We start from the raw sequence: 27,580 nt of genomic DNA on the forward strand, positions 1-27,580 counted from the left end.
TAGCATCTCTTTCCAGCTGGGCATTCTTTCACTGTCGCCATTCCTGTGTCCAGTGTCTTCTTATCTGTCTCTGTCTTCTCCAGGGTTTTATGAAGTGGGGGTGAAAGTTCTAGAAGCCAGGCACCCCTGGCCAATCTTAGGCTGCAACGTCATTACTCCACCCCTGTCCCAACCATCCATTCTGGGACATTGAAATATGGAGACTTCATGTTGTCTGTAGAAAAAGTTTCCCTGAGAGACTCAGCTCTGGCCTTAGCTGACACAGCTGCCTGATCCCTTCCCATCAAAACTTCTAAGGCAAGTGAACTCCTGTGTTAACTGCAGAGATCTGGCACTACTACTTGGTTACTGTGGACCTGGGATGTCCCAGTCCAGGTGAAGTGTGACAAGCGAATTAACAGATACAGATATCCTCCCCACTCCTTCCGTTCCCAGTAACTGTGTCAACTACTGTTAATAACTCTGCTGTGTGGGGAGGCTTTTGATCTGCTCTATAGAGTAGAGTAGTTAACTTGGACAAGTAGGGGAGCAAAGGAGAGGAATCTGATTATGAGCTGAGTCAGGATATAAGGCAATTCTTAAAGTGGCACAAAGAGTATAGTTATAATGCAAGAGGCTGTAAGTCTATACTCATAGTTCATGGTTACCCCATAATTGATATCTCACTGGAGCCTCCTGGACTATGTGGGGTGAAATGGTATTTACAGCAGATTATGGCTACACTGTGTAGTACTGTATACGCACCACAGACCTGCAGTAAGAACTACAGACCTATATTATGAATGCCCACACATATAATAAGCCCTACCCTAGTACCACAATTCTCAGATATTTTCAATCCATCAAATTGTACTTCTTCCCTAGATACATGGGAAGTTATACAAGCTGATCAGCAGCTGCATTTCTATTTAGCCAGTCGATTGAGGTAAAGGATGTTATCCATGCAATTATTATAAGTATATTTTTATAAGATATGAATTATTTTATTTCAAATAAAATGTGCTTTTATGGTTGTCTTTTAGCTGATTAAAGTGTATTGGAAAGTGACTGCCTACCCTAGTTCAGTACCAATCCCTGAAAAGTCTCTTCTGTGACAGGCTATCTGTGTGCAAATATCTGGCTCCGCAAAATAGTAGAAAAACCAAAGGAAATGATGGACGGAGCGTTGACAATACAAGCACTCACCCCCAGTCAACTGATCTGGGTTTAATCCATCACCGTTCTTTAGCCCACTCTGCCACCCCTGTTCAGACATGGCCATATGCAAATCAATCTGACCCTGTACCTCAAGGGCACAGTCCAGCCCGAACTGCCAAGCCATGCCTTCCCTGGACCGGAAACAAGCTACTAAGGACCGGTTTCTGGCATTTCAGCCGTCTTCAGCCCGGCTTGCTTGAATCCAGTGGCAAAGTGAGCAAGGGACTCACATCTGAGCATACCCTGCCAACTTATGGCGAACAAAGAAAAACCAAAGGAAATGATGGACGGAGCGTTGACAATACAAGCACTCACCCCCAGTCAACTGATCTGGGTTTAATCCATCACCGTTCTTTAGCCAACTCTGCCACCCCAGTTCAGACATGGCCATATGCAAATCAGTCTGACCCTGTGCCTCATGGGAACAGTCCAGCCCGAACTGCCAAGCCATGCCTTCCCTGGACCGGAAACAAGCTACCGAGGACCGGTTTCTGGCATTTCAGCCGTCTTCAGCCCGGCTTGCTTGAATCCAGTGGCAAAGTGAGCAAGGGACTCACGTCTGAGCATACCCTGCCAACTTATGGCGAACAAAGAAAAACCAAAGGAAATGATGGACGGAGCGTTGACAATACAAGCACTCACCCACAGTCAACTGATCTGGGTTTAATCCATCACCGTTCTTTAGCCCACTCTGCCACCCCAGTTCAGACATGGCTAAATGCAAATCAGTCTGACCCTGTGCCTCATGGGAACAGTCCAGCCCGAACTGCCAAGCCATGCCTTCCCTGGACCGGAAACAAGCTACAGAGGACTGGTTTCTGGCATTTCAGCCGTCTTCAGCCCGGCTTGCTTGAATCAAGTGGCAAAGTGAGCAAGGGACTCACGTCTGAGCATACCCTGCCAACTTATGGCGAACAAAGAAAAACCAAAGGAAATGATGGACGGATCATTTGACTGGGGGTGAGTGCTTGTATTGTCAACGCTCCAGGGAAGGCATGGCTTGGTAGTTTGGGCTGGACTGTTCCCATGAGGCACAGTGTCAGACTGATTTGCATATGGCCATGTCTGAACTGGGGTGGCAGAGTGGGCTAAAGAACGGTGATGGATTAAACCCAGATCAGTTGACTGGGGGTGAGTGCTTGTATTGTCAACGTTCCGTCCATCATTTCCTTTGGTTTTTCTTTGTTCGCCATAAGTTGGCAGGGTATGCTCAGACGTGAGTCCCTTGCTCACTTTGCCACTGGATTCAAGCAAGCCGGGCTGAAGACGGTTGAAATGCCAGAAACCGGTCCTCGGTAGCTTGTTTCCGGTCCAGGGAAGGCACGGCTTGGCAGTTTGGGCTGGACTGTTCCCATGAGGCACAGTGTCAGACTGATTTGCATATGGCCATGTCTGAAATGGGGTGGCAGAGTGGGCTAAAGAACGGTGATGGATTAAACCCAGATCAGTTGACTGGGGGTGAGTGCTTGTATTGTCAACGCTCCGTCCATCATTTCCTTTGGTTTTTCTTTGTTCACCATAAGTTGGCAGGGTATGCTCAGACGTGAGTTCCTTGCTCACTTTGCCACTGGATTCAAGCAAGCCGGGCTGAAGACGGCTGAAATGCCAGAAACCGGTCCTCGGTAGCTTGTTTCCGGTCCAGGGAAGGCATGGCTTGGCAGTTTGGGCTGGACTGTTCCCATGAGGCACAGTGTCAGACTGATTTGCATATGGCCATGTCTGAACTGGGGTGGCAGAGTGGGCTAAAGAACGGTGATGGATTAAACCCAGATCAGTTGACTGGGGGTGAGTGCTTGTATTGTCAACGCTCCGTCCATCATTTCCTTTGGTTTTTCTCCGCAAAATAGTAGTCTCACATGCACAGCCACCACATGAATGGGTTCATGTGTTCACATTTAATCAATCCAGCGCCTATTACCCTTGCTGCACAGCAGCTGCCTTATCTTAGAATATGAACATCGGTGGTTAACACTTATACTTCATTTACAGTGAATTTACAGTGAGTGGCGCTCACGTGGTGAGCCTTCCTCATGGCAACAGTCCAAAAACTGAATAGTCAAATGCAAACAAAAAACAGGGGAATTCAATGGGAAGAAAGCTCGTTACAGCTGCATTTGGAATAATTTTTTTGTTTTTTAACTTGTGTGTAATGAGAGGAAATGTGTGTGTTTTTGTGGGATCTCATGTTGTTAATTTAATTTTCTAGGATGAGGAGTATCTTAAGCGGGTTGGAATGTGCATTAATATTTGAAGTTAAATGCCAATGTTTATAGTTCTATAAAGCTGATTTCTGGTCAATGGAGGAGGTTTTCAGGAATGCTCCTATGAGTGGATATTGGAAATAATTTTTAAGGTATTCATATCTTTCCCTCTAATTTAAAAGAACAGTCAAGGCATGCAGGTATGAGTATGAATTTAGGAAGGATGTCAGCAGGTTGTGAACTCCAGAGCATGGATCTGAGGGCAGCAGTACAGGGACAGTTAACTCAAGGTGCAACTTTTCTTGATTGAACTGGCTGGTTGTATTGAATCTATTAGCCTTGAAGCCCAGCTTTAGAGAGAGAGGGCGTCCAAAGGGGAATACCAAAGACAAGGATTACTGTGAAATGGATGCAAGTACCATATACAGCCCCAAATCCGGGACTCTTTTGGATATTCCAATGTGAGCTTTGGAATCTTCCAAACTCAAGCATGGGAAACAGGAATGTGGTGTCATGAGCCACTGTGCTCAGTGATGCTCTGCTGCTGAAGTACCTTTCAACAAGACTTTGTTGTCTGGTCAACCACAGTGGGGACTTCACTTGTGTGTCAGCCTCTCAGTCACCTGCACTTCTTGTACGTCCTTTCCTCGGAGGAGTGACATAGTGAGATCACAGCAGTGCAATGGGTGGGAATGGCTGTAGGCCTGCCACTTCCAATGATGTTTCTTACCTGTCACTCTGCAAACTACCCCTTCTCGCTAGCTTCATGCACTAAGTGACGGTAGGCTCAACCACAGTGGAGAAGGAGTCAGGAATTGGACAGGAAATAGCAGGCTGAGACTGCAACATAGAACACCCCCAGGAGTGAGCAATGCTTGAACCCAACATAAAGAGTGTCAGATGGAACATAGAGATTCCCCCAGTCCAACTGTGCAACATCTGGTCAGGACCTTAAAACTCAGTCATGGTGAGTGACACAAGTCAATAGTACAGCTGAGTCCAGAAATGAACAGCGGTTCAAAAAGGCTGTTCAACTCCTGGGCACTCTTAGACCCTTACCTGGATGTTCAATGCTGGTTCTAACTAAATGTAAATGTATGTAAATGTATGTGTCTTGTAAAGCGCACTGCTGCCCTGAGGCGTCGTGGCGCTGTAGACCGCTGGGGAACCGGTCCTGGCTATCCCTGTGAGATGGTCCCTACTGGGTATCTCCAAGGTGAAACCAGGCATCCCCGGCGAATGTGGGGGCCGTTGTAGAGATGAGGCAAGCTAATGCCCAGAGTTGCCGAGTGTGATCCCTGGTTAGAGTAGGCACCGAGGCGAGAATGATCAAGTCTGCTGACCCTGGTCCACGACCCTGCCGCGTCGGGAATTGAACCCTGGTCCCGGGCCGTTCTCTGCCGCCTCTAACCAGTGAGCCACACCACTCCACTGCACAGACTATCAGATACCAAAACAAAAATGGATGTTGAATTAGGTGCTGTCACACTCTCAGGAATGAGTCACACTACCCGCATAGGCCAGTGAAAGCCCTCAAGATAGGGTATGTTGCGGCCTCTCTGCCTGAAATGGTACTCACTTCTTCACTCCTTTTTCCAATTATGAATTCAAACATCTCCTGCGGAATAAGATGGCATTTTCTCTGCATGGACACTAGATGGACCCGTATGGACCTTGTACTGAGCAGATGCATGCACCAAATGACTGTTCCTCAAACAGGAGACAAAGACGTTATGTGGGTCAACTACTGCAAAGGTCAGTGTTACAAAACACATGGCTTAAAAGTAAAGCATTATGACCATAAGGTAGTTGAGCTTTAGGAAGAAGAGGGTAGAGAATGAGAAAAATTCCACAGGAACGTGTTGAGGATGAGAGAAAATTGTACTGAGCCACACTGATAGGTGGTTAAAAGCGAACTGGTCAGTGTTTGCCTCTTCAAAGAGACAGGTAGTCATCTCTATGTATGACAAGGTATTCATGGTAGAAGATAAAGAAAAATCTACTGAAGAGATAAAGAAAAGATTTTGAGTCTCAAGGGCCTGTGCCAGTACCCAAAGATTGTGTTTTTGACAGACAGGAAAATAGGGCAGTTTTTCCAAGACTGATAGTTAATGTTCCATACAGGCATCAGCGTAGCAGCGTGAATGGTGCAGACATTAATCCTGATAGATCCACCTTCATGAGACCTCTTGCATATGGTAGAGAAAGTCTCACCAAGCCTTGAAAGGATTTCTCTGACCCATGGCCCCTGAATTTTGAGTTGTGACCCCTACAAGTGGACATTGTTATCCGAACCAATCCAAATAAGAACCACAGCTCTTACTTTATGGTCTCTATCAATGGTATGCAACATACGATACATGTTATTCGTCCCACTCAGGTACCTTGTTTATTTATGTTATACTTTGCTGTCTGCAAGGTTATGCTGGCAGTTGCTGTTTGATCTCTATACAAGCTTACAACCAGTGCAATATCTTAATTCACAAATTGTAAGGAACCCTCAGATTTAATATAGGTTTCTCGAACAGTATTTTTTTCACTGAATATTGCTGTTTCAAACCTGATTATTTGGAAAAGCCTTGTTTACTCTGAAAGGGGGCATTTATTACAAATTGCCAAAGTTTTATTTATGTTAAGGCATTTATCTCAAACTTGCTTATTTTAGGAGTGACTCCAAAAGTTATAGACCTGCAGTAATGGGTTAGAAGGTGACAGGCATACTGAGACGATTGCAAAGGTAATATGAGGAGGAATGGTAGGCTGAATGAGCTGCTTCAACACCAGAAATCAGCTCGTAAATCACTGACCTGAATTTAAGTGTCATGGTCTTTCTAATGGAGAGCAGTGATGTACGTGGGACATGACTAGTCATCAAAGAGCAGAAATGATAACTTTGCGTTGAGTTAAGTCCACCCATAGTTCACTTAATGAAGGTATTTTATGATGAGCACCTTCTGCTGTGAGGTTAGCACAGAACAGTCAGTACATGCTTCATTGATTTAAACAAACGAGAAAGAACGGTGTGTACTCTAGAAAGAATTTCGTCAAAGTACAGGCATGAGGGACAAAGTGAAAGTGTGCTTTACGATTGAGGAAAGCCTGGGATCAAGTTGTATGTTGAAAGCAAGAAAATATCAAACAAGAGAACAAACCCTGGGTCAATGATGATTCTTTGGATCAGAGCTGGGTCTATTTGCTAAAGAGTACTTGGGATGTGTAAGTATTATTTGTAGTAATACATGTCACCACCTCACAACTTATTCTTACTTCCCTTGAACTGCCTGACCGCAACCCCATAGGAAATGTTTTGAATGCAACAGATCTTGGTTCATTTTTATCTGGCATGATGCCAACTAAAAGACTGCACCCACCCACCCCCCATCCCCAAGATACATTTTTAACAAGTCATTTCAAATATACTTCAACAGCCCAAATTAAAACTACCTTTGCCTTGAAGGCTTTTATCTTCCCAAAGATAGATTTGCGGCTGCTGAAGATCAAGTCATCCTCCGCATCTTCGCCCTCCATAATGGCACAGCTGTCAGCCGCCGGCAGGTCACCGTCATTGTTGGAGGCATTCATCATCAGTTTGGAGTATTTGTACTCAAGCCTATAAAGGGATCACAAAAAATGGATGATGTATCATAAGAAGTGTGACAGGTTAGTATAACACATGCACAGAATTATTACAGGCTAATAGAATGTGATGGCTTTTTAATTAAGGATGCAAAAAAAAACCTACGTTTGTAAGATTCTCAAGTAGAAAAATATCATCCTGCCAAAATGTCAAAACCAAAATATCGACTACCACAATATTGTGAATTTAAGTATGTATAGGTAAGATTAGATTTATTATAAGAGTACATACTTACCTTCACAATGATATTGTGGAAGTCAATATTGTGGATATGAAAATTTGGTAGGACAAAATTACGAATTCTGAAAAAATACACCAAAAGGTATTGTTAATAGGTCATGCATCTGTCTACAGATCAACCAAACCTTTCCAATACACGGTTCATGTCTGATAAGGAGGAGCTAAAAAGATCATCTAATGTGAATAAATTCCGACAAATATAGTGAGTAGGTATGGTACCAATTATAGGATTTGCCTCATTATTTCCTTGATATAGATAAAGCAAGGTAGCATCTCCTTCCCCTACATCATATGTATTGAAGGGATTTGCCTTCTACCTACATAGATCTAGATTTCAATAGCCTTAAGGTTAAATCAAAGTGAAATATGGGCACCTGATGGCACAAAGTGAGTGCTTCCACTGAACACTCCTAATAAACCTACCTTAATTCACTATTTGAGATTTGTTTCCAGCCACGCGAAAACATGCATTTGTATATTAAGTAAACGTAATTACCAAAGTATACTTGTATACTTCATATTTTTCTTTCATACAACTGAAATCGTGGTGCTACATCATACAGAGGTCTGACATTTTTCTGGCCTAAAGTTTTTAAAAACATTAATATTCTTTTAATAATTTCTTGTTTTTTCATGGGAACAATATTTTTTGTGAACTGAAAAACATGCAACAAAAAAAGGGATCTTAAAGACAGATTTAAAGAATGTGTTCACTGTAAAGCACTGCGAGCAGTGTCATGTTCATAAATGCAGAACCTTCCAGCAACAATCTACTTATCTTCTGGCTGCGAAGTCAAGTTTTTGTCAAGCCTTATGACTCCCATGACTTTCACTTACATGAAGTAAGAAAGCTTGTTCATACGATTGATCCCATTCCAAGTGTGTTCTACCACTCTGATATTCCAAATATAGCAACTTTTGACAATTGTTTGCCTAGTTGCACATAGACCAATTGCAGAAATGCACCTTAAGAGGTCTGCTTTTTACGCCTGTACTATGGATCTTATTGTGTGCTAAATTTGTTAAGAAAAAAGGGGCATTAGCCCAACATTTTTAAGGAGCCCGGTGCTGCCAAATGCTGGGGCTGCTGCCTACGTAGGCTGTCTTGCCTTGAATCTACTGCATGCCTCTTTCAAACACTAGCCTACACTTATCGTATTTTTATCTTACTCTTACATGTTCTTATACATCCCTACTTTCACAATCTTACCTACATTTCAGTTTCTTACTTTAGGGATAGAGTGGAGTGGCTGGAAAATAAGGAATACTTGTTGCTAAAGATGCTAGGGCTAGGGAAGAGTACAGAGTGCTGTAAGGAGGGTTAGAGAGGGGCCCAGGGGGGGACATCTTTACAGAAGAGGGGTTCAGGAAGGGATATCCTTGCAGATGACAGAACTCTCCTGACAAGTTGGAAAGTAAAATGAAGCAGAGATAATAAGAATACAATAAGAAACTAGTATCCTAGAGAAGGCAGATGTTCAGACTCCCTGACAACCCCCTTAGCCACAAATACTCTTTTACCTTTTCCTGTTCAAAGAGTCACTGTCTATTAGCTCTGTGGGGATATTCACAAACTGCATTTTGTAGTATGTTTAGTACTACTGCAATGATAATACTAAGGAATAACAAAATGCAAATTACTAATCTACAGGTGGAGGTATTGCTCTCCACCACTCCTGTCTTTTAAGTGGGTAGATTACCACCCCAACTATGCACACATAGGTATATATTTTAGTAATAAATGTGGGAGGGACAGGGGGAGTGGCTGGAAAATGGTGAATACTTCTTGCCAAAGGGGAGGGTTAAGAAAGAGTAGGGAGCGCTGTAAGAAGGGATAGGGAGAGGTTCAGGGAAGGAATTGCGTCCATCCACAAAAGAGTAATCCCATTGCTAGTCACAAATTGCACTTCAGTAGTTACTACAGCCAGAAGGGTCCCAAAACAATAGTAAGTCTATTCCAGCACCGCACATGGCTAACCATTGATATTCCAGCATTCTCCCATAAGCCAATAATGAAGGCAGGGAATTAAAATAACCTCCCTCAGAAACTAATGAAGGAAAGACTTAAAATGACACCCAACAGAAACTAATGTTAAATTATATTAACTCAATTTTACTTTTAAATAAATATAATTTAATCTTAAATAATATATATATATATATATATATATATATATATATATATATATATATATATATATATATATATATATATATATATATATGTACCTCCACCAACGGTTCCATTCGGGCAGGCATGGCGCTCTTTGCAGGAGGTGCGTCGCTTTACGGCAGAACCAAGCCGTTACATATTCCCCAACATCTTCCACAAAGAAAGAAAGTAAGCCGCACACCAGCAGCGGAGCTTTTGTGTTTTTATTGCAAATGCTTTCTCTCAGCCGGCAGTCCTGACATGTTTCGCTCGACCTTCGAGCTTTTTCAAAGGTGCGCCGTGAGTTCTTGTCCTTTCAGCTCCTGGAAACCATACTCTCATACTTTATCAATTTGACACGCCCCCAATGGCTGCTAAGACTCCTGGTCTTTGTAGTCTGTAATGGTTCCCAGGCTGAACGGTAATGTTTGTCAATTTCAAAATTTACACAAAGGGTCCGTTGCGCCGCTGTGATCCCATTTTCAAGGCTCACTGTGGTCCCTTACCAAAGTCAGTCTTTGGCGTTCACCGCACTGCCCTTGACATCTCTGTACCTCCACCAACGGTTCCATTCGGGCAGGCATGGCGCTCTTTGCAGGAGGTGCATCGCTTTACGGCAGAACCAAGCCGTTACATATTCCCCAACATCTTCCACAAAGAAAGAAAGTAAGCCGCACACCAGCAGCGGAGCTTTTGTGTTTTTATTGCAAATGCTTTCACTCAGCCGGCAGTCCTGACATGTTTCGCTCGACCTTCGAGCTTTTTCAAAGGTGCGCCGTGAGTTCTTGTCCTTTCAGCTCCTGGAAACCATACTCTCATACTTTATCAATTTGACACGCCCCCAATGGCTGCTAAGACTCCTGGTCTTTGTAGTCTGTAATGGTTCCCAGGCTGAACGGTAATGTTTGTCAATTTCAAAATTTACACAAAGGGTCCGTTGCGCCGCTGTGATCCCATTTTCAAGGCTCACTGTGGTCCCTTACCAAAGTCAGTCTTTGGCGTTCACCGCACTGCCCTTCACATCTCTGTACCTCCACCAACGGTTCCATTCGGGCAGGCATGGCGCTCTTTGCAGGAGCTGCGTCGCTTTACGGCAGAACCAAGCCGTTACATATTCCCCAACATCTTCCACAAAGAAAGAAAGTAAGCCGCACACCAGCAGCGGAGCTTTTGTGTTTTTATTGCAAATGCTTTCTCTCAGCCGGCAGTCCTGACATGTTTCGCTCGACCTTCGAGCTTTTTCAAAGGTGCGCCGTGAGTTCTTGTCCTTTCAGCTCCTGGAAACCATACTCTCATACTTTATCAATTTGACACGCCCCCAATGGCTGCTAAGACTCCTGGTCTTTGTAGTCTGTAATGGTTCCCAGGCTGAACGGTAATGTTTGTCAATTTCAAAATTTACACAAAGGGTCCGTTGCGCCGCTGTGATCCCATTTTCAAGGCTCACTGTGGTCCTGCAAAGAGCGCCATGCCTGCCCGAATGGAACCGTTGGTGGAGGTACAGAGATGTGAAGGGCAGTGCGGTGAACGCCCAAGACTGACTTTGGTAAGGGACCACAGTGAGCCTTGAAAATGGGATCACAGCGGCGCAACGGACCCTTTGTGTAAATTTTGAAATTGACAAACATTACCGTTCAGCCTGGGAACCATTACAGACTACAAAGACCAGGAGTCTTAGCAGCCATTGGGGGCGTGTCAAATTGATAAAGTATGAGAGTATGGTTTCCAGGAGCTGAAAGGACAAGAACTCACGGCGCACCTTTGAAAAAGCTCGAAGGTCGAGCGAAACATGTCAGGACTGCCGGCTGAGAGAAAGCATTTGCAATAAAACACAAAAGCTCCGCTGCTGGTGTGCGGCTTACTTTCTTTCTTTGTGGAAGATGTTGGGGAATATGTAACGGCTTGGTTCTGCCGTAAAGCGACGCACCTCCTGCAAAGAGCGCCATGCCTGCCCGAATGGAACCGTTGGTGGAGGTACAGAGATGTGAAGGGCAGTGCGGTGAACGCCAAAGACTGACTTTGGTAAGGGACCACAGTGAGCCTTGAAAATGGGATCACAGCGGCGCAACGGACCCTTTGTGTAAATTTTGAAATTGACAAACATTACCGTTCAGCCTGGGAACCATTACAGACTACAAAGACCAGGAGTCTTAGCAGCCATTGGGGGCGTGTCAAATTGATAAAGTATGAGAGTATGGTTTCCAGGAGCTGAAAGGACAAGAACTCACGGCGCACCTTTGAAAAAGCTCGAAGGTCGAGCGAAACATGTCAGGACTGCCGGCTGAGAGAAAGCATTTGCAATAAAAACACAAAAGCTCCGCTGCTGGTGTGCGGCTTACTTTCTTTCTTTGTGGAAGATGTTGGGGAATATGTAACGGCTTGGTTCTGCCGTAAAGCGACGCACCTCCTGCAAAGAGCGCCATGCCTGCCCGAATGGAACCGTTGGTGGAGGTACAGAGATGTGAAGGGCAGTGCGGTGAACGCCAAAGACTGACTTTGGTAAGGGACCACAGTGAGCCTTGAAAATGGGATCACAGCGGCGCAACGGACCCTTTGTGTAAATTTTAAAATTGACAAACATTACCGTTCAGCCTGGGAACCATTACAGACTACAAAGACCAGGAGTCTTAGCAGCCATTGGGGGCGTGTCAAATTGATAAAGTATGAGAGTATGGTTTCCAGGAGCTGAAAGGACAAGAACTCACGGCGCACCTTTGAAAAAGCTCGAAGGTCGAGCGAAACATGTCAGGACTGCCGGCTGAGAGAAAGCATTTGCAATAAAAACACAAAAGCTCCGCTGCTGGTGTGCGGCTTACTTTCTTTCTTTGTGGAAGATGTTGGGGAATATGTAACGGCTTGGTTCTGCCGTAAAGCGCCGCACCTCCTGCAAAGAGCGCCATGCCTGCCCGAATGGAACCGTTGGTGGAGGTACAGAGATGTGAAGGGCAGTGCGGTGAACGCCAAAGACTGACTTTGGTAAGGGACCACAGTGAGCCTTGAAAATGGGATCACAGCGGCGCAACGGACCCTTTGTGTAAATTTTGAAATTGACAAACATTACCGTTCAGCCTGGGAACCATTACAGACTACAAAGACCAGGAGTCTTAGCAGCCATTGGGGGCGTGTCAAATTGATAAAGTATGAGAGTATGGTTTCCAGGAGCTGAAAGGACAAGAACTCACGGCGCACCTTTGAAAAAGCTCGAAGGTCGAGCGAAACATGTCAGGACTGCCGGCTGAGAGAAAGCATTTGCAATAAAAACACAAAAGCTCCGCTGCTGGTGTGCGGCTTACTTTCTTTCTTTGTGGAAGATGTTGGGGAATATGTAACGGCTTGGTTCTGCCGTAAAGCGCCGCACCTCCTGCAAAGAGCGCCATGCCTGCCCGAATGGAACCGTTGGTGGAGGTACAGAGATGTGAAGGGCAGTGCGGTGAACGCCAAAGACTGACTTTGGTAAGGGACCACAGTGAGCCTTGAAAATGGGATCACAGCGGCGCAACGGACCCTTTGTGTAAATTTTGAAATTGACAAACATTACCGTTCAGCCTGGGAACCATTACAGACTACAAAGACCAGGAGTCTTAGCAGCCATTGGGGGCGTGTCAAATTGATAAAGTATGAGAGTATGGTTTCCAGGAGCTGAAAGGACAAGAACTCACGGCGCACCTTTGAAAAAGCTCGAAGGTCGAGCGAAACATGTCAGGACTGCCGGCTGAGAGAAAGCATTTGCAATAAAAACACAAAAGCTCCGCTGCTGGTGTGCGGCTTACTTTCTTTCTTTGTGGAAGATGTTGGGGAATATGTAACGGCTTGGTTCTGCCGTAAAGCGACGCACCTCCTGCAAAGAGCGCCATGCCTGCCCGAATGGAACCGTTGGTGGAGGTACAGAGATGTGAAGGGCAGTGCGGTGAACGCCAAAGACTGACTTTGGTAAGGGACCACAGTGAGCCTTGAAAATGGGATCACAGCGGCGCAACGGACCCTTTGTGTAAATTTTGAAATTGACAAACATTACCGTTCAGCCTGGGAACCATTACAGACTACAAAGACCAGGAGTCTTAGCAGCCATTGGGGGCGTGTCAAATTGATAAAGTATGAGAGTATGGTTTCCAGGAGCTGAAAGGACAAGAACTCACGGCGCACCTTTGAAAAAGCTCGAAGGTCGAGCGAAACATGTCAGGACTGCCGGCTGAGAGAAAGCATTTGCAATAAAAACACAAAAGCTCCGCTGCTGGTGTGCGGCTTACTTTCTTTCTTTGTGGAAGATGTTGGGGAATATATATATATATATACACATAAAACACAATTGGTAATATACTATGAAACATGTAAATACACCTTTAAAATGTAAAAAGTGCCGTAACTTTGTTATTAAATATGTGCATATATATTAACAAATAATTTAAATAATTTAAATTAATTCTATACATAACGTTTGATAATTTTAACTACATAATAGAGAAATATAAATATTATACTTTAGGTGTGAAATTTGCTTTTATTTAAATCTTAACAAAAATAATTTTCGTTTAATATTTTTAAAATAATTACCTACTTAATTCAAAATTAAGTTATTAATGCTGTAGCATTTTTATGTTATGCTTACTTTAAAATAAATATTTTAAAATAAATGACAATAATATTTACGTTAAAAATAGTTTGATTTTCTTTTTTCTTAAAGTTTAATAAACTTTCCCCTGCACTTTACCATAGGGAGATGTCCGTCCCGATACCAGGGATCTCTACCTATGAGTGAAAGTTACAACTAGTAACTTTACACTCAAAAATGACGATCCACTCCTTGAATTCAGGGGGTGGAGACATGTACATTTGTATTTTTGGGTAACTTAACACTTGTAAATGGTGAATTGCCTAAAGTAGTTAAGTTACTTAAGAGTACATTTTTTTATAGTAAATCTATACATGGAAATGTACCTTTGTGAATAAGACGCTGTGTTGAGAGCTCTGTGTAGCTAGCACTGTGGTAGGTACAGACAGGAAACAGCTAGCTGTTGAGTTTTCTCAGCTTTTAGGTCTGTCCTGTGAGGTTCAGTGTTCTCTATACAGAAGCTGTGACTTATTTCAGTAAAAGAATTCTACCTGTGCATCTCCTATAGCATTTCCATAGAAAGATTGCCATTTCTAACACAAGTATTAGTTGTGGGACCTACTTTTGGTTTTTCTTCCAGAAGTAGCAGGTCATCACCACCAGCAGCAGGGCTGTGCAGGTGCCCACAGTGATTCCCACCTTCAGCCAGAAATCCATGGATTTGCAGATAGTCATTCCTGGGTCAGGTAGGGCCATTCCCCCGTGGCACATTCGAGGCTCCCGCCAGACAAATGCGGTTTTCTGTTGGACAGAGGTGGACATGTAGTGTGAAGGTACAAGAAATGTTACAATGGTCATCAGAGGAGGAGTCATGTTTTTCAAAACTTTGTATTTTCTTCCATTTTTCACATGAAAGGAATGAACTGAAGGAGCTCACAGGAGATATCAAACTACACAACAAGATGTATGCACGGTTTAAATACAGCAATATCAAGAGAAAGTTAGTGCACCCTTCTATTATCACTTAACTCTACATCTGCTAGTTTTCATCCCATTTCCACAGTGGCAACATCCTTCCTACCCTGGCCCCTGTGCATGTACACAGCAGTGTATGTTGTTATGTTTTTTTTTTAATAAGGCCCACCCTCATCAAGTACTATGTCCATCAATTACTTGGACTTGGTTCATTTTGGTGCATATGTATATGTCTGCAGTTAGTGTTTGCACACATAGGGTCTTCCAGGGTGGGTGTTTGAGATCAAACATTACCCTATGTAATGCCTGTTCTGTTGTTTTTGATGTATGGTTTGATGTGACATACATTAGCCATGATCTGCAACAACCACACTAGTCTACCATTAGAAGATTCACAAAGCTTCTCCAATGTATCTCAGGCTTGCTATTGCTTCAGTCGCCCTACGAATCCAATACTAACAACACGCACAAAACTTGTCCAATTGACCGGAATCCTGACTAGCCCTTTATCTCTGCCTTGCCCTTATTCATACCAAAACATGCTTGCTAATAATCATTTGTTGATCCTTAGTATGCAGCAATCCCCCCAACTGTGTGTTGAGTAACAGAGGGGGCCATTACGATGACGGAAGGACTTCAGTCCATCCACCATTGTATCGTATTTGGGACAAGGCGCATTGCCCGTGTTTTGTATTGTGGCGGGTGCTGTGCTCTGCAGCACCCACTGCAAGACAAAAAAGACACCCCACACATATCCCTGCACTACATGGCTGGCACCATGTGGTTCCTAACACATGGTGGCCCCCTACATATCCCTTAAGTAGGGGGTCACCATTGGTGTTCTCCAGGGCCGATGTCCCTGACCAAGGGGCATAGGGGGCCTGCTACAGGCCCCCAAATCCGTTTCCTCCTGCTGTTTTGCATGGGCTTGTCCGCTGCAGAACGACCGGCAGAAAGGGATATTGTAATCCCTATGGCGGTGCCTATCAGATGCCGCCGCAAGTCATGGAATACAGGGAGGCCTGACAGGCAGTCAGATAAAGACCACCTGTCGGGATCGTGGCGGTTGGTGTTTCCGACTGCCACACATCCAAATGCCATAATAATATGGCAGACGGAGATCCCTGGTGAGATGGCCGAAGGACTGCCACCGACAGCGGTCCTTTGGCCATCGTAATGCGGCCTAGAATCTCCATACAGATTCAATAGGCTCAGACATCTGCACTGACTACACTTCCAGCACACAACCATGCACAGAGGTCTACCATTGCATATTCATCATCCCCACTCCAGTATAGGGATTCAGGTCTGTTATTTGCCTCAGCATTTACTTTCAAGAACTGCATCTACTCCAGTTCTGCAACCCCACACATACTACTCAGTTCATTCCCTGCTGCTACCTTTTATCCCCTAGCTGCCACCTAGCTCAGTTCTATAGACCCCAGTAGTGACCAATATCATTTTATGCTGGTGCAGTGCAGGTAAGCTGAAAGAGCCTGACATTTACACAGAAAATCATATGACAACAACCCCCACCCAATTATATAAGGTAAAGACTCAAGTGATTGCTTTGCAGTGGGATGGCCTGATGTGAAATTGTATTAGCCCCTTGTACGCAGTGCCTATGAAAGGTGCATACCTGGATTCCATGCGCGCAGGCACTGACTATTGTGTGGTAATCACGCACCGAGCAGAGCGGGCAGGCTTCGGCCGTCTCCCACAGGAAGTGGAAGGTGCAGCCATCACATGTTCCGTCCATGCATTTACTGAGGAGAGAGGGAGTAAAGCAACATCACATTAGGACTCTGTATTGGAGAGAATTGTACTTCTTAGTTTCTAGCCATCATCAAAGTCCATATGCAACATTCAGAAGCCACATGGACCCAGCACGGCTCTATGACCATCTGGCAAATATGGATGTAGGAAGCAAACGTTCTACAGGAAAGAATAAAAAAACTGAAATCAAACCCACTAGAGGCAGGTGTTTTGGGAGGACATCACATCACTCAGAGGGCATAAATACTTCTAACCCAGCAATGTATGGCCAATCATATCCGTAACACTAGTGGCTGATATTGGAACACTGATTCTGACTCTACTACATTGAATTAAGCCAAAGTTCAAATCTCTGAAAGGTGATATTGGCTTACAGGATCTTACTGCATTACCTGGTCTTAGCTCAAAGGGAACAACTCATTGCTGGCATTGGGGCGCGTCTCTGGCACAGGGTATTGAGCCACTCTTCTGACTAGTACCTTGTGTTGTTTTTGTGGTGCATTATTGGTTCACCAGTTACAATTCTGATACCTATATAAGGCTACTGATTCATATCTCAGCACCAGATGTTTCTCAATAAGTTTGAAATTTAGTACCTGTTGTTGGGAAACGGATTATGGTTCAGGTACCTGGTCTTGGTCCACAATTCAATGTTACTACCTAGTATTGGGTCCATGGACTAACCTGGTATTGAGTCACATATTCTATCAAGAGCACCTGGTATTTGGCTGCATGTTATAAATTTAGCACCTGGTATCTGGCTGCATGTTATAAATCTAGCACCTGATATTTCGCTGCATGTTATAAATCTAGCACCTGATATTTGGCTGCATGTTATAAATCTAGCACCTGATATTTGGCTGCATGTTATAAATCTAGCACCTGATATTTCGCTGCATGTTATAAATCTAGCACCTGGTATTTGGCTGCATATTATAAATCTAGCACCTGATATTTGGCTGCATGTTATAAATCTAGCACCTGATATTTGGTTGCATGTTATTAATCTAGCACCAGAATTTTGGCTGCATGTTATACATCTAGCACCTGGTACCTGGCTGCATTTTATAAATCTAGCACCTGGTATTTGACTGAATGTTATAAATCTAGCACCTGGTATTTGGCTGTATTTTATAAATCTAGCACCTGATATTTGGGTGCATGTTGTAAATCTAGCACCTGGTATCTGGCTGCATTTTATAAATCTAGCACCTGATATTTGGCTGCATGGTATAAATCTAGCACCTGATATTTGACTGCATGTTATAAATCTAGCACCTGATATTTTGGTTGCATGTTATGAATCTAGCACATGATATTTGGCAGCATGTTACAAATCTAGCAAGCACTGAACCCCAGGCTCTGGTTCTGATACCCGATACTGAGCTTTGGGTTTTCATTCATTTAGTCTCTATGGAGTTATTGAGTCACTGGTTAACATGGTCCGAGTCAATGCTTCTGCCTCACACATCTGGTAATACGTCACAACGTCACACCTAGGACTTCACAGCATATTCTGAGTCTGCCTCTAGTTTTTATCCAGATATTTTAACTTCATTGTCTGGCATTAAGTCACTTAGGCCCAATTGTGTACCTGGTTCCAAGCCACAGGTTCTGGATCTCATTCCTGGCACTGTATTGTGGTGTCTGGATCAGGTACTCAGCAGAGCAATGATGGTACTTTGTACAGGGTGTGGATGGTTTCTTCACATCACATTTTGCTTACCTTGGCATAGACAGCTTTCCCAATCCAACCTTCGCCGGGTCACATCGCAGATGGATTGTGGTGGCTCTCCCAAAAGGACAGGCTTGTGTTACATCATTGGACCTTTGGGTGAAGACAACATAGAATGTGCATCACGCAAATTGAGGAGAAACTGATATTCAAAATAGTTAAAACTGTGCACAGTATGAGCCTACAGAAACAGCAAAATACCCTGCCCATAGTTCCAAAGGGAAACAAACATGGTCTCAATGATGACATCACATGGATGTCATTACAACAATAATCATGGTTATTAGGGTTTTCTTTGTCTTGATTAAGTTTTGATTCCCAGGAGATTCTCACACATATACTCTTCAATAACTAGGTTTTGGATGCCTTATACACAATCATTCCTTTGGTTTTCAAATCCACACGATTTACATTAAGACAGAGATACGTTTTTAGAAGTATCAATGCATACAGACTTTACATTAATATTTGTATATTTTTAAAGATGGTTGTAATAAATTTATTGTAAATTATAGTTTTGTATTTTTTTTATTACTTGAAAAAACGAATTTAAAGTTACCTATATTTTTAAGAATGATTCATGTCTCTACAATAGAGCCTAACTTAGCATTTGGTAGATGCAATGGTGTGCTCTGAGCGTATGTAACGCAAGGATTTTGCCAAGCCTAACAAAGTTCAATATCGCCATTCTTTAAAAATGTATCATAAGTGCATGAAACAAGTAAGGGGAGAATTCTACACTAATAAAATTGAAGGGGCCCAAAATTCATCTTGGGACATTTTTTCCACTGTAAAGTCTCTGTCTTATTTGGGCCTCATCTCAGCTCACAGTCTTCCTTCTAAGGAACGTTATAATGTTCTTGCTAGATTTTTTAGAGACAAAGTAACATCTTTGTATTGGTCCTTCTCAGAGAGTTCTACAAATGCTCTGTGTCTTCAGGTTTGGTTTGAACCTTCACAGGATTATTTTCATCTGTTGCAATGCCAACCAAATTAAACTGGAGGACTGGCAATCTATGTTGCATACTGTTAAATCTGTCTCTACCCTTGATGCGGCCACTCCTGCTATTCCGGAATTGGGAGCTGAGGAGGTATTCCCTGTATTTTATGAATATTTCCTTGGCTTCTGCTGAGGTTCCCACTTGTTGAAAGCACGCCTTAGTGGTGCAGCTTCTGAAGAAGCCTTCGCTGGGCCCATCAAAACTGAAAATGTTATACCTATTTCACTTCTCCCATTTTCTGCAAAGGTCGTGGAAAAATGTGTCAACTCTCAACATTTGTTAAGGCCAGGTAGCTACTGCTCAGTACACAGTACAGAGTCTGCTCTGTTGCTGTCTTCTGAATCCATGCGTCAGAATATGGCTAGAGGTGACACAGCAGCATTAATGCTCCTCGCTCTGAGCACGGCCTTTGACACCATGTCCCACAACCTTCTGTTGGAGCAGTTGTGGAGCTACAGTGATGGTTTTAATGCCCTGCAGTGGCTTGCGTCCTTTCTGCTGAGACACACTTTTCAGGTCCTGCAGAAACCTTTTCATTCTGAGGTCTTGCCACTGCAGCAGGGTATCCACACGGCTTATATCTGAGTCCAACTTTATTCATTCTCTACATGCGTCCCCATGCAGATATCATTGAGCGGTATGGTTTTTACATCATATCATATGCCGATGATACTCAGATCATTGTCACCCTATCTCAGAATGTGACTGCGGCCGCAGCTTATCTGAGTGCATGCTTGTCCGAGGTGGCCCTCTGGATGGACCTCAATTGCCTGAAATTAAAAGCAGGCAAGTCTGAGATCCTTATTCTGGGCGGTCAGGCTTCTTTTTGTACTCCAGACTGGTGACCACCGTCACTTGGTTTCCCTTCAGTGCCGAAGGCCAAAGTAAAAAATATGGGCAGCCTGTTTGACGCAAGACTGACATTTGACAAAGCTTCAGGATGTTGAAATCCCTTAAAAAGATCATTGCCTGAAGCCGCAAGGAAAACAGCAATCCAGGCTCTATCCTCTCTTCACTGGATTATTGTCACATCCTGAATCTGCGTGTCTCTCAAGCTTGTTCGTATGAGGTTCAGAATTCTGTGACTTGATTACTGCTGAACCTTCCCAGACGGGCTTCGTTGGGCTCAGCATTGCAAAAATTGCACTGGCTCCCGATTAAGAAGCATGTGTCTTTTAAGGTTCTTTGTTATTGTTACAGGGTCTTTATTAAGGCTGGTGCCAGATATCTCCATCAGTCTATAAACCCCTACCTTCCTTCCTGGTGTTTGAGGTCTTCAGGATCCTTGCTGGCAGAGCTTCCTACTGCCAGGAAAGTTCTAACTGGAAGCAGTTCTTTCTTTTAGGTTTCTTGCCTCCAAGCTGTGGAAATCTCTTCTTCTCTTTCAGAAATAGCTTCAAATAGGGCTTTTTAAGGTAGCTTTCCCTCTCTCCTTAGGCCTTGTTCATTTTGGCAGCTAGTTTGCATTAGCGCAGGGACCCTTCAGTTGAGGTAGCCATGCACTTTATACATTATTTATTATTATTGGTTTAGCTACAGAATTTTCAGTCGGGCAGTCCGCCAGATTTACACTGACAGCAGGGTCAGACTGGGACAAAATAGGCATGTGCACTAAACTAAAAGTAGCCCCCATTAGCAAAGCATGCAGCTAAAAAAGATGTAATAGCAGGGAAATCAACAGTAAACACCGTCCCACCTGGTCATAAAATTGGCCCAAAACTGCAAAAAAAAAAAAAGTCCCACCCACTGATCTGGCAGATCAGCCAACTGAGCACTGCCTGATTGCCCTTATAGGCCGGTCCAACCCTGACTGACAGAATAACATTTACTCCATCGGCTTAAACCTCACATTTAACCATCCACCCTATTTAGAGTGGGCAATCAGATGGCTTTCTTTAACTGTACAGTATATTCCTTGCGGTAAGGGGCAATAATCTTTTTTTAATGATCCCCCTAACCATGGGAGAAAACTCTCATGATGCTGCACCATTCGTGTTTTTCCCTTTTCCTTGTTTTGATATGTATGTACAGACAAAAGTGTTGTTGTTGTTGGTTAGATAACGATATTTTGGGACCACAATAGTTTTGTGGTTGATGTTTGACATAAAACTCCTTAAGATCCCCTAACAATACATGTGCAAGACCTTAGCCTTGACGTCCATGCCCAATAAACAATAGTTACATACTATCCAGGGCTCGCCCTTCTCAAACAAAATACCTCCAGAAACCCATGTTGTAAACATGAACTGACCGAAGTGTCAGCCATGGTGACCAAAACTGTGTATCTGATTTTACAACTGGGCCAGCAAATCGCTAGGGCCATGGGTGCCAGAGGTCTACTTGCTAATAGAGCGTTAACAAATGTATCTTTTAAATAATACGTTGATGGAATTAATTTCCCTTTCTACAGCCTCATTACATAGGTTAGAATCGTCATCACTTCATTTCGAGCTGAAGAAACATATCACGATGTAACACTGGTCTGTCAAAATTGCACATATGAAAGATGATCCTGCACAAAGCAGACAGTCTGGCAGCCAGAAAAAAAACAAAAAATCTGCAAATACACCCACCGACTCTGAAGCCACTACCCTGGGGGCCTATTGATGCCAATGTAATTTTCAAAACCATCCGTGCCACACACAAATATATCTACACATTGGCCCTGAAAAACCTCAGCAGTGAAATAGAGCACCGTTTGCAAACACACCCCATGACTCATGCAACGAAGGCGTGCTCCAAAGACCCTGCGCATGCTGAACTCAAAAGAAGTAGAGGCTTTGTCGTTTAAATATCCTGGCTATGGAAGACACCTCAAGAAAGTATGATCAGATGCACTGGTGTTTTGTGTTCTTCACTGGCTTGTAATTGAGGGCACGTTCATGTTGGGATGCCTCACGTACACACTGCATCTTAACATTCCACACTCCTCTCTGAATTGCTCATAATCTCCGGTGGTAAAGAGGTCTGTGCATTGAGAATACACTCTCCCTGGAATGTCCTCGATTCTGAACATCACCTGCTCATTTAATGAAGACTGATTAATTCCCCTACCCTGATACTCATTTACGCCGGGTGGTTTTCAGTTTTAATTGTTGTTACTATTACTGCGTCTGTTCCAGTAATCTTTTGTTCTATGTGTACAGCACCCACATACTCACTGAGGAATGGAATCCTATAGAAACCTAAAAGTCTTAAATAAATAAATGTCTCTTAAGACCATCTTCACAAAAATAAACCATCTTTCTTTCAGGAAAAAACGTAAAACACATCAGAGCCTTTTTTACAAGCCCCTTGTGCCGCCGGTACGTCACTTGTTCCCATGCTAAGAGTGGCGGACCAGCGGCGCAAGGGGCTTGTAAATAGGCCCCATAATGTATGAGTTGCAAGTTCAGCCTGTTCTTTAACCCTGAAGCAGCATGAAGTAGTTCTGGTTTAAGTGCTGTACCTTATGAGGCATTTCTCCATTTATCATGCCTTGCATTTACACATACACCGTATAGAATACAACGGTTGGTGGCAGGCAACACTCTTTAACCCCAGCGATGCACAAGCACTTTCAGCACATATATAGTATATACACATAGAACACCGAGCCTTTTGTTTAATAACATAACTGAGAGTGTGCTCCCTATTGTTCAGATTGTATCTTGTGTCATATATTTTGGCAAGAACAAAAACCTCTGGACTCTTGTGAGACAATCTCATAGCGACCACAATACCTGAAATAGAATATGACGTCAGGCAGCGGGGAGGTGGCCTGGGTGAAGAGATTAGCTGGGGAGGTGATATTGTCCAACGTTTCATCTGTTGTTACTCCTGCAATACAATCAAACACACGGGCATGTGAACAGGCTAGAGGAGCAGAGGGAGATGTTGCGCTAACAGCTGTCACGTGATCGGCTTGGAAGTGATACCCACCATGCTGGAACAAAGGTGGCGAAGAAGGATATAGGGGAGGGCACTGAAGGAAGGGCCAATGTACTCAGCTAGAGCTGTTTTAGGCTCTCACAAATTTTGGATGTAAAGGTGAAAACAATGTGTAGGGCCAATCAATGGCTTGGCAAACCATCAAGCTCACCTATTTCCTTGCTAGCTGCAACAGCAACAACTGTGTAATATCTAACTCCTTATGTGCTCTTACATTTCTGCTAACCCCCTATTCCATCCATTTGTGGTGACATATGCAATTTCATCAGTGCCTGATCTTCTTCTGGTCGTGTTCCAGAAACTATGTAAGGCAAGAGTTATCTCACCTTTATTGACGATGCATGGACTTAATCCAGCCAACCAGAAAAAATGTGTCCATTAAGTTTATGCCCTATCATATCCAAAACCACGAAGAAGCATCTATCCCAATGGATTTCTAGCTACCTTTATTCTATAAGGCTCCTGATCTGGTATTGGGCAGTTTTCCATCAAGAAATTGCAATGAATCATATTGAGTGGCAGGATTGGTTCCACACTGTTATGGTCAAGGAAGAGCCATCATGCTTCTATGCTTAGATCTGCAAGCACCATTTAACACAGAGACCATTCCATCCTGATCGACTATATTAGAGCTGCTGGATGTGCTCGACGTACACTTAATTGGTTAATCCTGCTAAAGGAGCATTTCTACCTAACATTGAAAGGGGAGATGATCAGGCAAGTTCACACTTTGCTGGTAGCTTTAAAATCATTGCAAAGGCTCACTGTCTGTGTTCCAATGAACTGGGCCCAATATGCTTGCAATGCTGCACATGTGGTGGTCACACACTCCTGGGAATGGCGAATACAGCTGTGGCAGAAAGGATGCCCTTAGTTACCAGTATAAGTTTAGTCTCAGCAGGAGCTTTGTAGTATGTTAATTTGTATGGTGTGAAGGTCAGGGCATCATGGGTGCTAATAGAATTTTGTCATGACCTTGTAGGAGGATTCAGATGGCCCTGGGAAAGGGACCACATTGAATTAGAGTCTGGTGGCCACAGGAATTTATAAAAGTGTTGGATAAAAATGGAAAATACCTCAGAGAGAGTAATAATTGATTCTTCTGCTCTGTGAATAACAAACGCATTAACAATCTATCAGCTTTCACCCACAACTAATTGTTCCTTCTAGACAAATAGAGTTGGTTTTTAGTCATTAGTCCTATTCTAATGAGAAGATGAGTGAAAAGAGGGCATGTAAGGTTAAGATACAAATAATTTACTGGATCACCTAATAGCTGGAATATGTGTTTCCTGGTGATAGGGAAAGAATCCACCGTCTGCAGCCACTTACCTATAAAACGATCAGCCAGACTAATCGGCTGTGAGGACACCACCGCCTTGAAGCCTACTACGTCAGAAGGGATAACGATAGCTTGGCAGACGTAGGATGCAATGGATGTTGTGTACTGTGCGGAGGTGTCCATTCCCCGAACATCTGTAACGTTGTCAACACAGACAGACATCTTCTTTCCCTTCAGGAAGTCCAAAAAAACACAAAAGCAGACATTTTTAAACTGTTTGTTTTACTATAATGACTTGCCCTTGAGACAAGGATTCTTAAGCATACAGTCTGATCTACCTAGCGCTCTGAAGGCACCGGGGCATCAAATTGTATTATGTTACTAAATCTACATTTCATTAGAAGGTCTGTCTAGCCCCTCTATTTTGTTTTCCTGTCCCTTCTTCAGTAGTGGAATCCATTACAATAATCACTACAAATGAGACTCTAGAAGAAGAGTGGTTTCTAATGTAATCTGTATGACTGCCCATTGTCTCTACAAGGCAGCAATGGTTGGGGCTCAATCATATATCAGCCACACCATGACATTTGAATGCCTGCCCCCGCCCTACCTGCCTTTTTAAGGAACTGACCTGCCAGGACACTTCCACTTGACAACAGACCACTCCACATACATGACACCATGTTTCCAGGCCACCTTAAGGACGCAGGGCCTGACTGAGAATTTTGTGGGCAGACACTCCAACACAAATATGAACGATATCCCATCCACCATATTACAAGAGTATTGGGATACAAATGAACCCGTAATCCAGTGGGTGGGCTGTCCATCACGTTTACAACAGTGTATCCATCCGTCAAACTATAAATCAGGCCCTTAATCAATGTCTTATATGATGCATTATAGTTGTCGTTTACGCAGCCAAGTCTGCTTGTTCCCACTCCCTGCACTGGAATTGTGCAGGCGAGCTCAAAAAACAAGTTCTGCCTTATCAGACTCTAGCAGATACACAGGCCATTTATATATGGCACACTGGAAAGCACATTGTGTTATTTGCGAATGAAATGGTGTAATTACTCACATCAATGGAACTCATTGTATTGACCTGGAAGTAGGAAAAGAAACACATTCTTGCCCCAAACCAGAAGCTTACCGGTTTCTCACAGATTTCTTTAGCCGACACTCAACTCACAAGCTGCTTATGCAAGTGAACGTTTTTAACTAATGAGAGTTTTGATGTAGGGTTTTTTACTCACTTAAGGAAGATTTTGGCATTATGTTTTTTAGGGACATCTGAGGCACTAGTTCCTATCTACTGAGAGTTGTGGCCAATTGTGTTATTCATGGCATTGTAAAGCTTCCATGTACTACTTTGGCAGCGTGCACCTGAACTTGACTTACAAAGCACTGGTATTTTATAAGTGTAGAGTGTAATGGCCCTGCGTTAGGCTCCAGGAAATCCATTATTTGGATTGCTGATCCAAGGTATAGTTCACAAATTGCCAGAGAAATGCAAGGGGCACTTGCACCTATTTCCATGCTCCTGTGACCATTGGCAAGTGCAGTAGGAGATACAATAGTTTGCGCGCCCACCTCTGTAATATCCGATGAATGTGTGCTAAATTACCACCATGGAAAGCAGTTGTTCACTCATTTACGTGCAGCGCTGCTGCATGCAAATGAGAGAACATCTCACTTGGCCTCTACTCCATGAATGAGAAATAGGAGCTTGGGTAAGAAAAGGCCAAGGAAGGACATTTCAATTGTACCCAACTCAGAAATTGGCGCACATTTAGCGTTCACCTCTAGGCCTCGCTTAGGAAGAAGACACACCATCTCTCGGGGACCCTTCATGAACATCCCTCAAAGGGGGTACGAGCCACAAAGTGCACACCACCCTCCATTGGTAGAGTCCCTTTCCAAAGGGAAGCCAGTGATGTCAGAGCACACACACTGCCAGTACTAGAAGAGCCATGAAAGTTGCACCCAGTATTGTTGTCCTTCTGCAGAGCTGTGAAGGTTCTCAACAGAGAGATAGGGTGCCAACTATGCCTTAATATGGTAAAAAACATAACCACTAGAAACTATAGGTTGCCCCTTTCTAATAAAAAAATTAAAACAACAACCCTTATTCTCCTTCAGTTACTAAGAAACAGAACATTTTTCACATTGAAGTGACCTCTAAAATCCGAGAGAAAGTGCCGACAATTCAGTTCTAATCTTATCTGGAGGACTGCAGGGAGAGCCCGAGTGTGGCATTTGTACGGAAAGGGAGACGAAAATGGCTACTTAGATATCCAGATGAGTTTGCTTGAAATATTTCTGGAGGGTGTTGCCACCATATTTGACTTTATTAAATTTCTCTGCAGCATTCGAAGTTTCAGATCATATGACTGTGTTAAACCAGACACTAAGGGTGCAAGAACATCATTGAGGGATGTTGAAGAAACTGGTGCCTCTACTCTGTCCGAAACTGCACACACCATTGCAGTGGTATTCAGCATCTTGCAGAAGGGTTGGTGGGGCACCTACACAATAATACAGAGCTGCAGACTAACTGCTTATGCTTTTGACTGCAAACCAAGGTGGTACCACATGTCTGTTACTTGGCCTCTGGTCATGGGCCCGCTGGAGTTCTGGTCCTCCGCTGCTAAGGGTAGGAATGAGTGGCCTTGAATAAGGGTGGCTATAAGGAGTAGCAACATCTTGAAGAGTACAATAGGTGGGAGATGTGTTTGGGTCATCACAGTGTGCCATTAAAAGCATAATGTGTTAGGTTACTCCAGGCAATACGGCATTGGTAGTTTTCTATATTATGTACAATGCCTCAGAGCATCAGAGTGCTTTGAAGAGAACGCTGTAAAGTGTGTAAAGTATTGCGAATAAATGTGAGCAACACTAAGGT

The 27,580-nt window shown here is 43.5% G+C and overlaps 1 protein-coding gene across 4 annotated transcripts in view; it reads right to left on the reverse strand.

Annotated features, from left to right (window-relative positions):
* ELAPOR1 (endosome-lysosome associated apoptosis and autophagy regulator 1) overlaps window positions 1-27,580 on the reverse strand; it is a 489,842-nt gene that overhangs the window by 45,638 nt on the left and 416,624 nt on the right. For all 4 annotated transcript variants that reach the window (XM_078644216.1, XM_078644219.1, XM_078644218.1 and 1 more), the window contains exons 16-21: window positions 24,726-24,906; window positions 23,186-23,282; window positions 18,454-18,555; window positions 16,591-16,717; window positions 14,599-14,777; window positions 6,843-7,008 (exon numbers count right to left, since the gene is read on the reverse strand). In XM_078644216.1, coding sequence (XP_078500342.1) covers window positions 6,843-7,008; window positions 14,599-14,777; window positions 16,591-16,717; window positions 18,454-18,555; window positions 23,186-23,282; window positions 24,726-24,906 — 852 coding nt within the window. The remainder of the gene's footprint in view (window positions 1-6,842; window positions 7,009-14,598; window positions 14,778-16,590; window positions 16,718-18,453; window positions 18,556-23,185; window positions 23,283-24,725; window positions 24,907-27,580) is intronic.

Source organism: Lissotriton helveticus, chromosome 5_1, assembly GCF_964261635.1.
Source record: "Lissotriton helveticus chromosome 5_1, aLisHel1.1, whole genome shotgun sequence".
In the NCBI taxonomy this organism is placed as follows: Eukaryota; Metazoa; Chordata; class Amphibia; order Caudata; family Salamandridae; genus Lissotriton; species Lissotriton helveticus.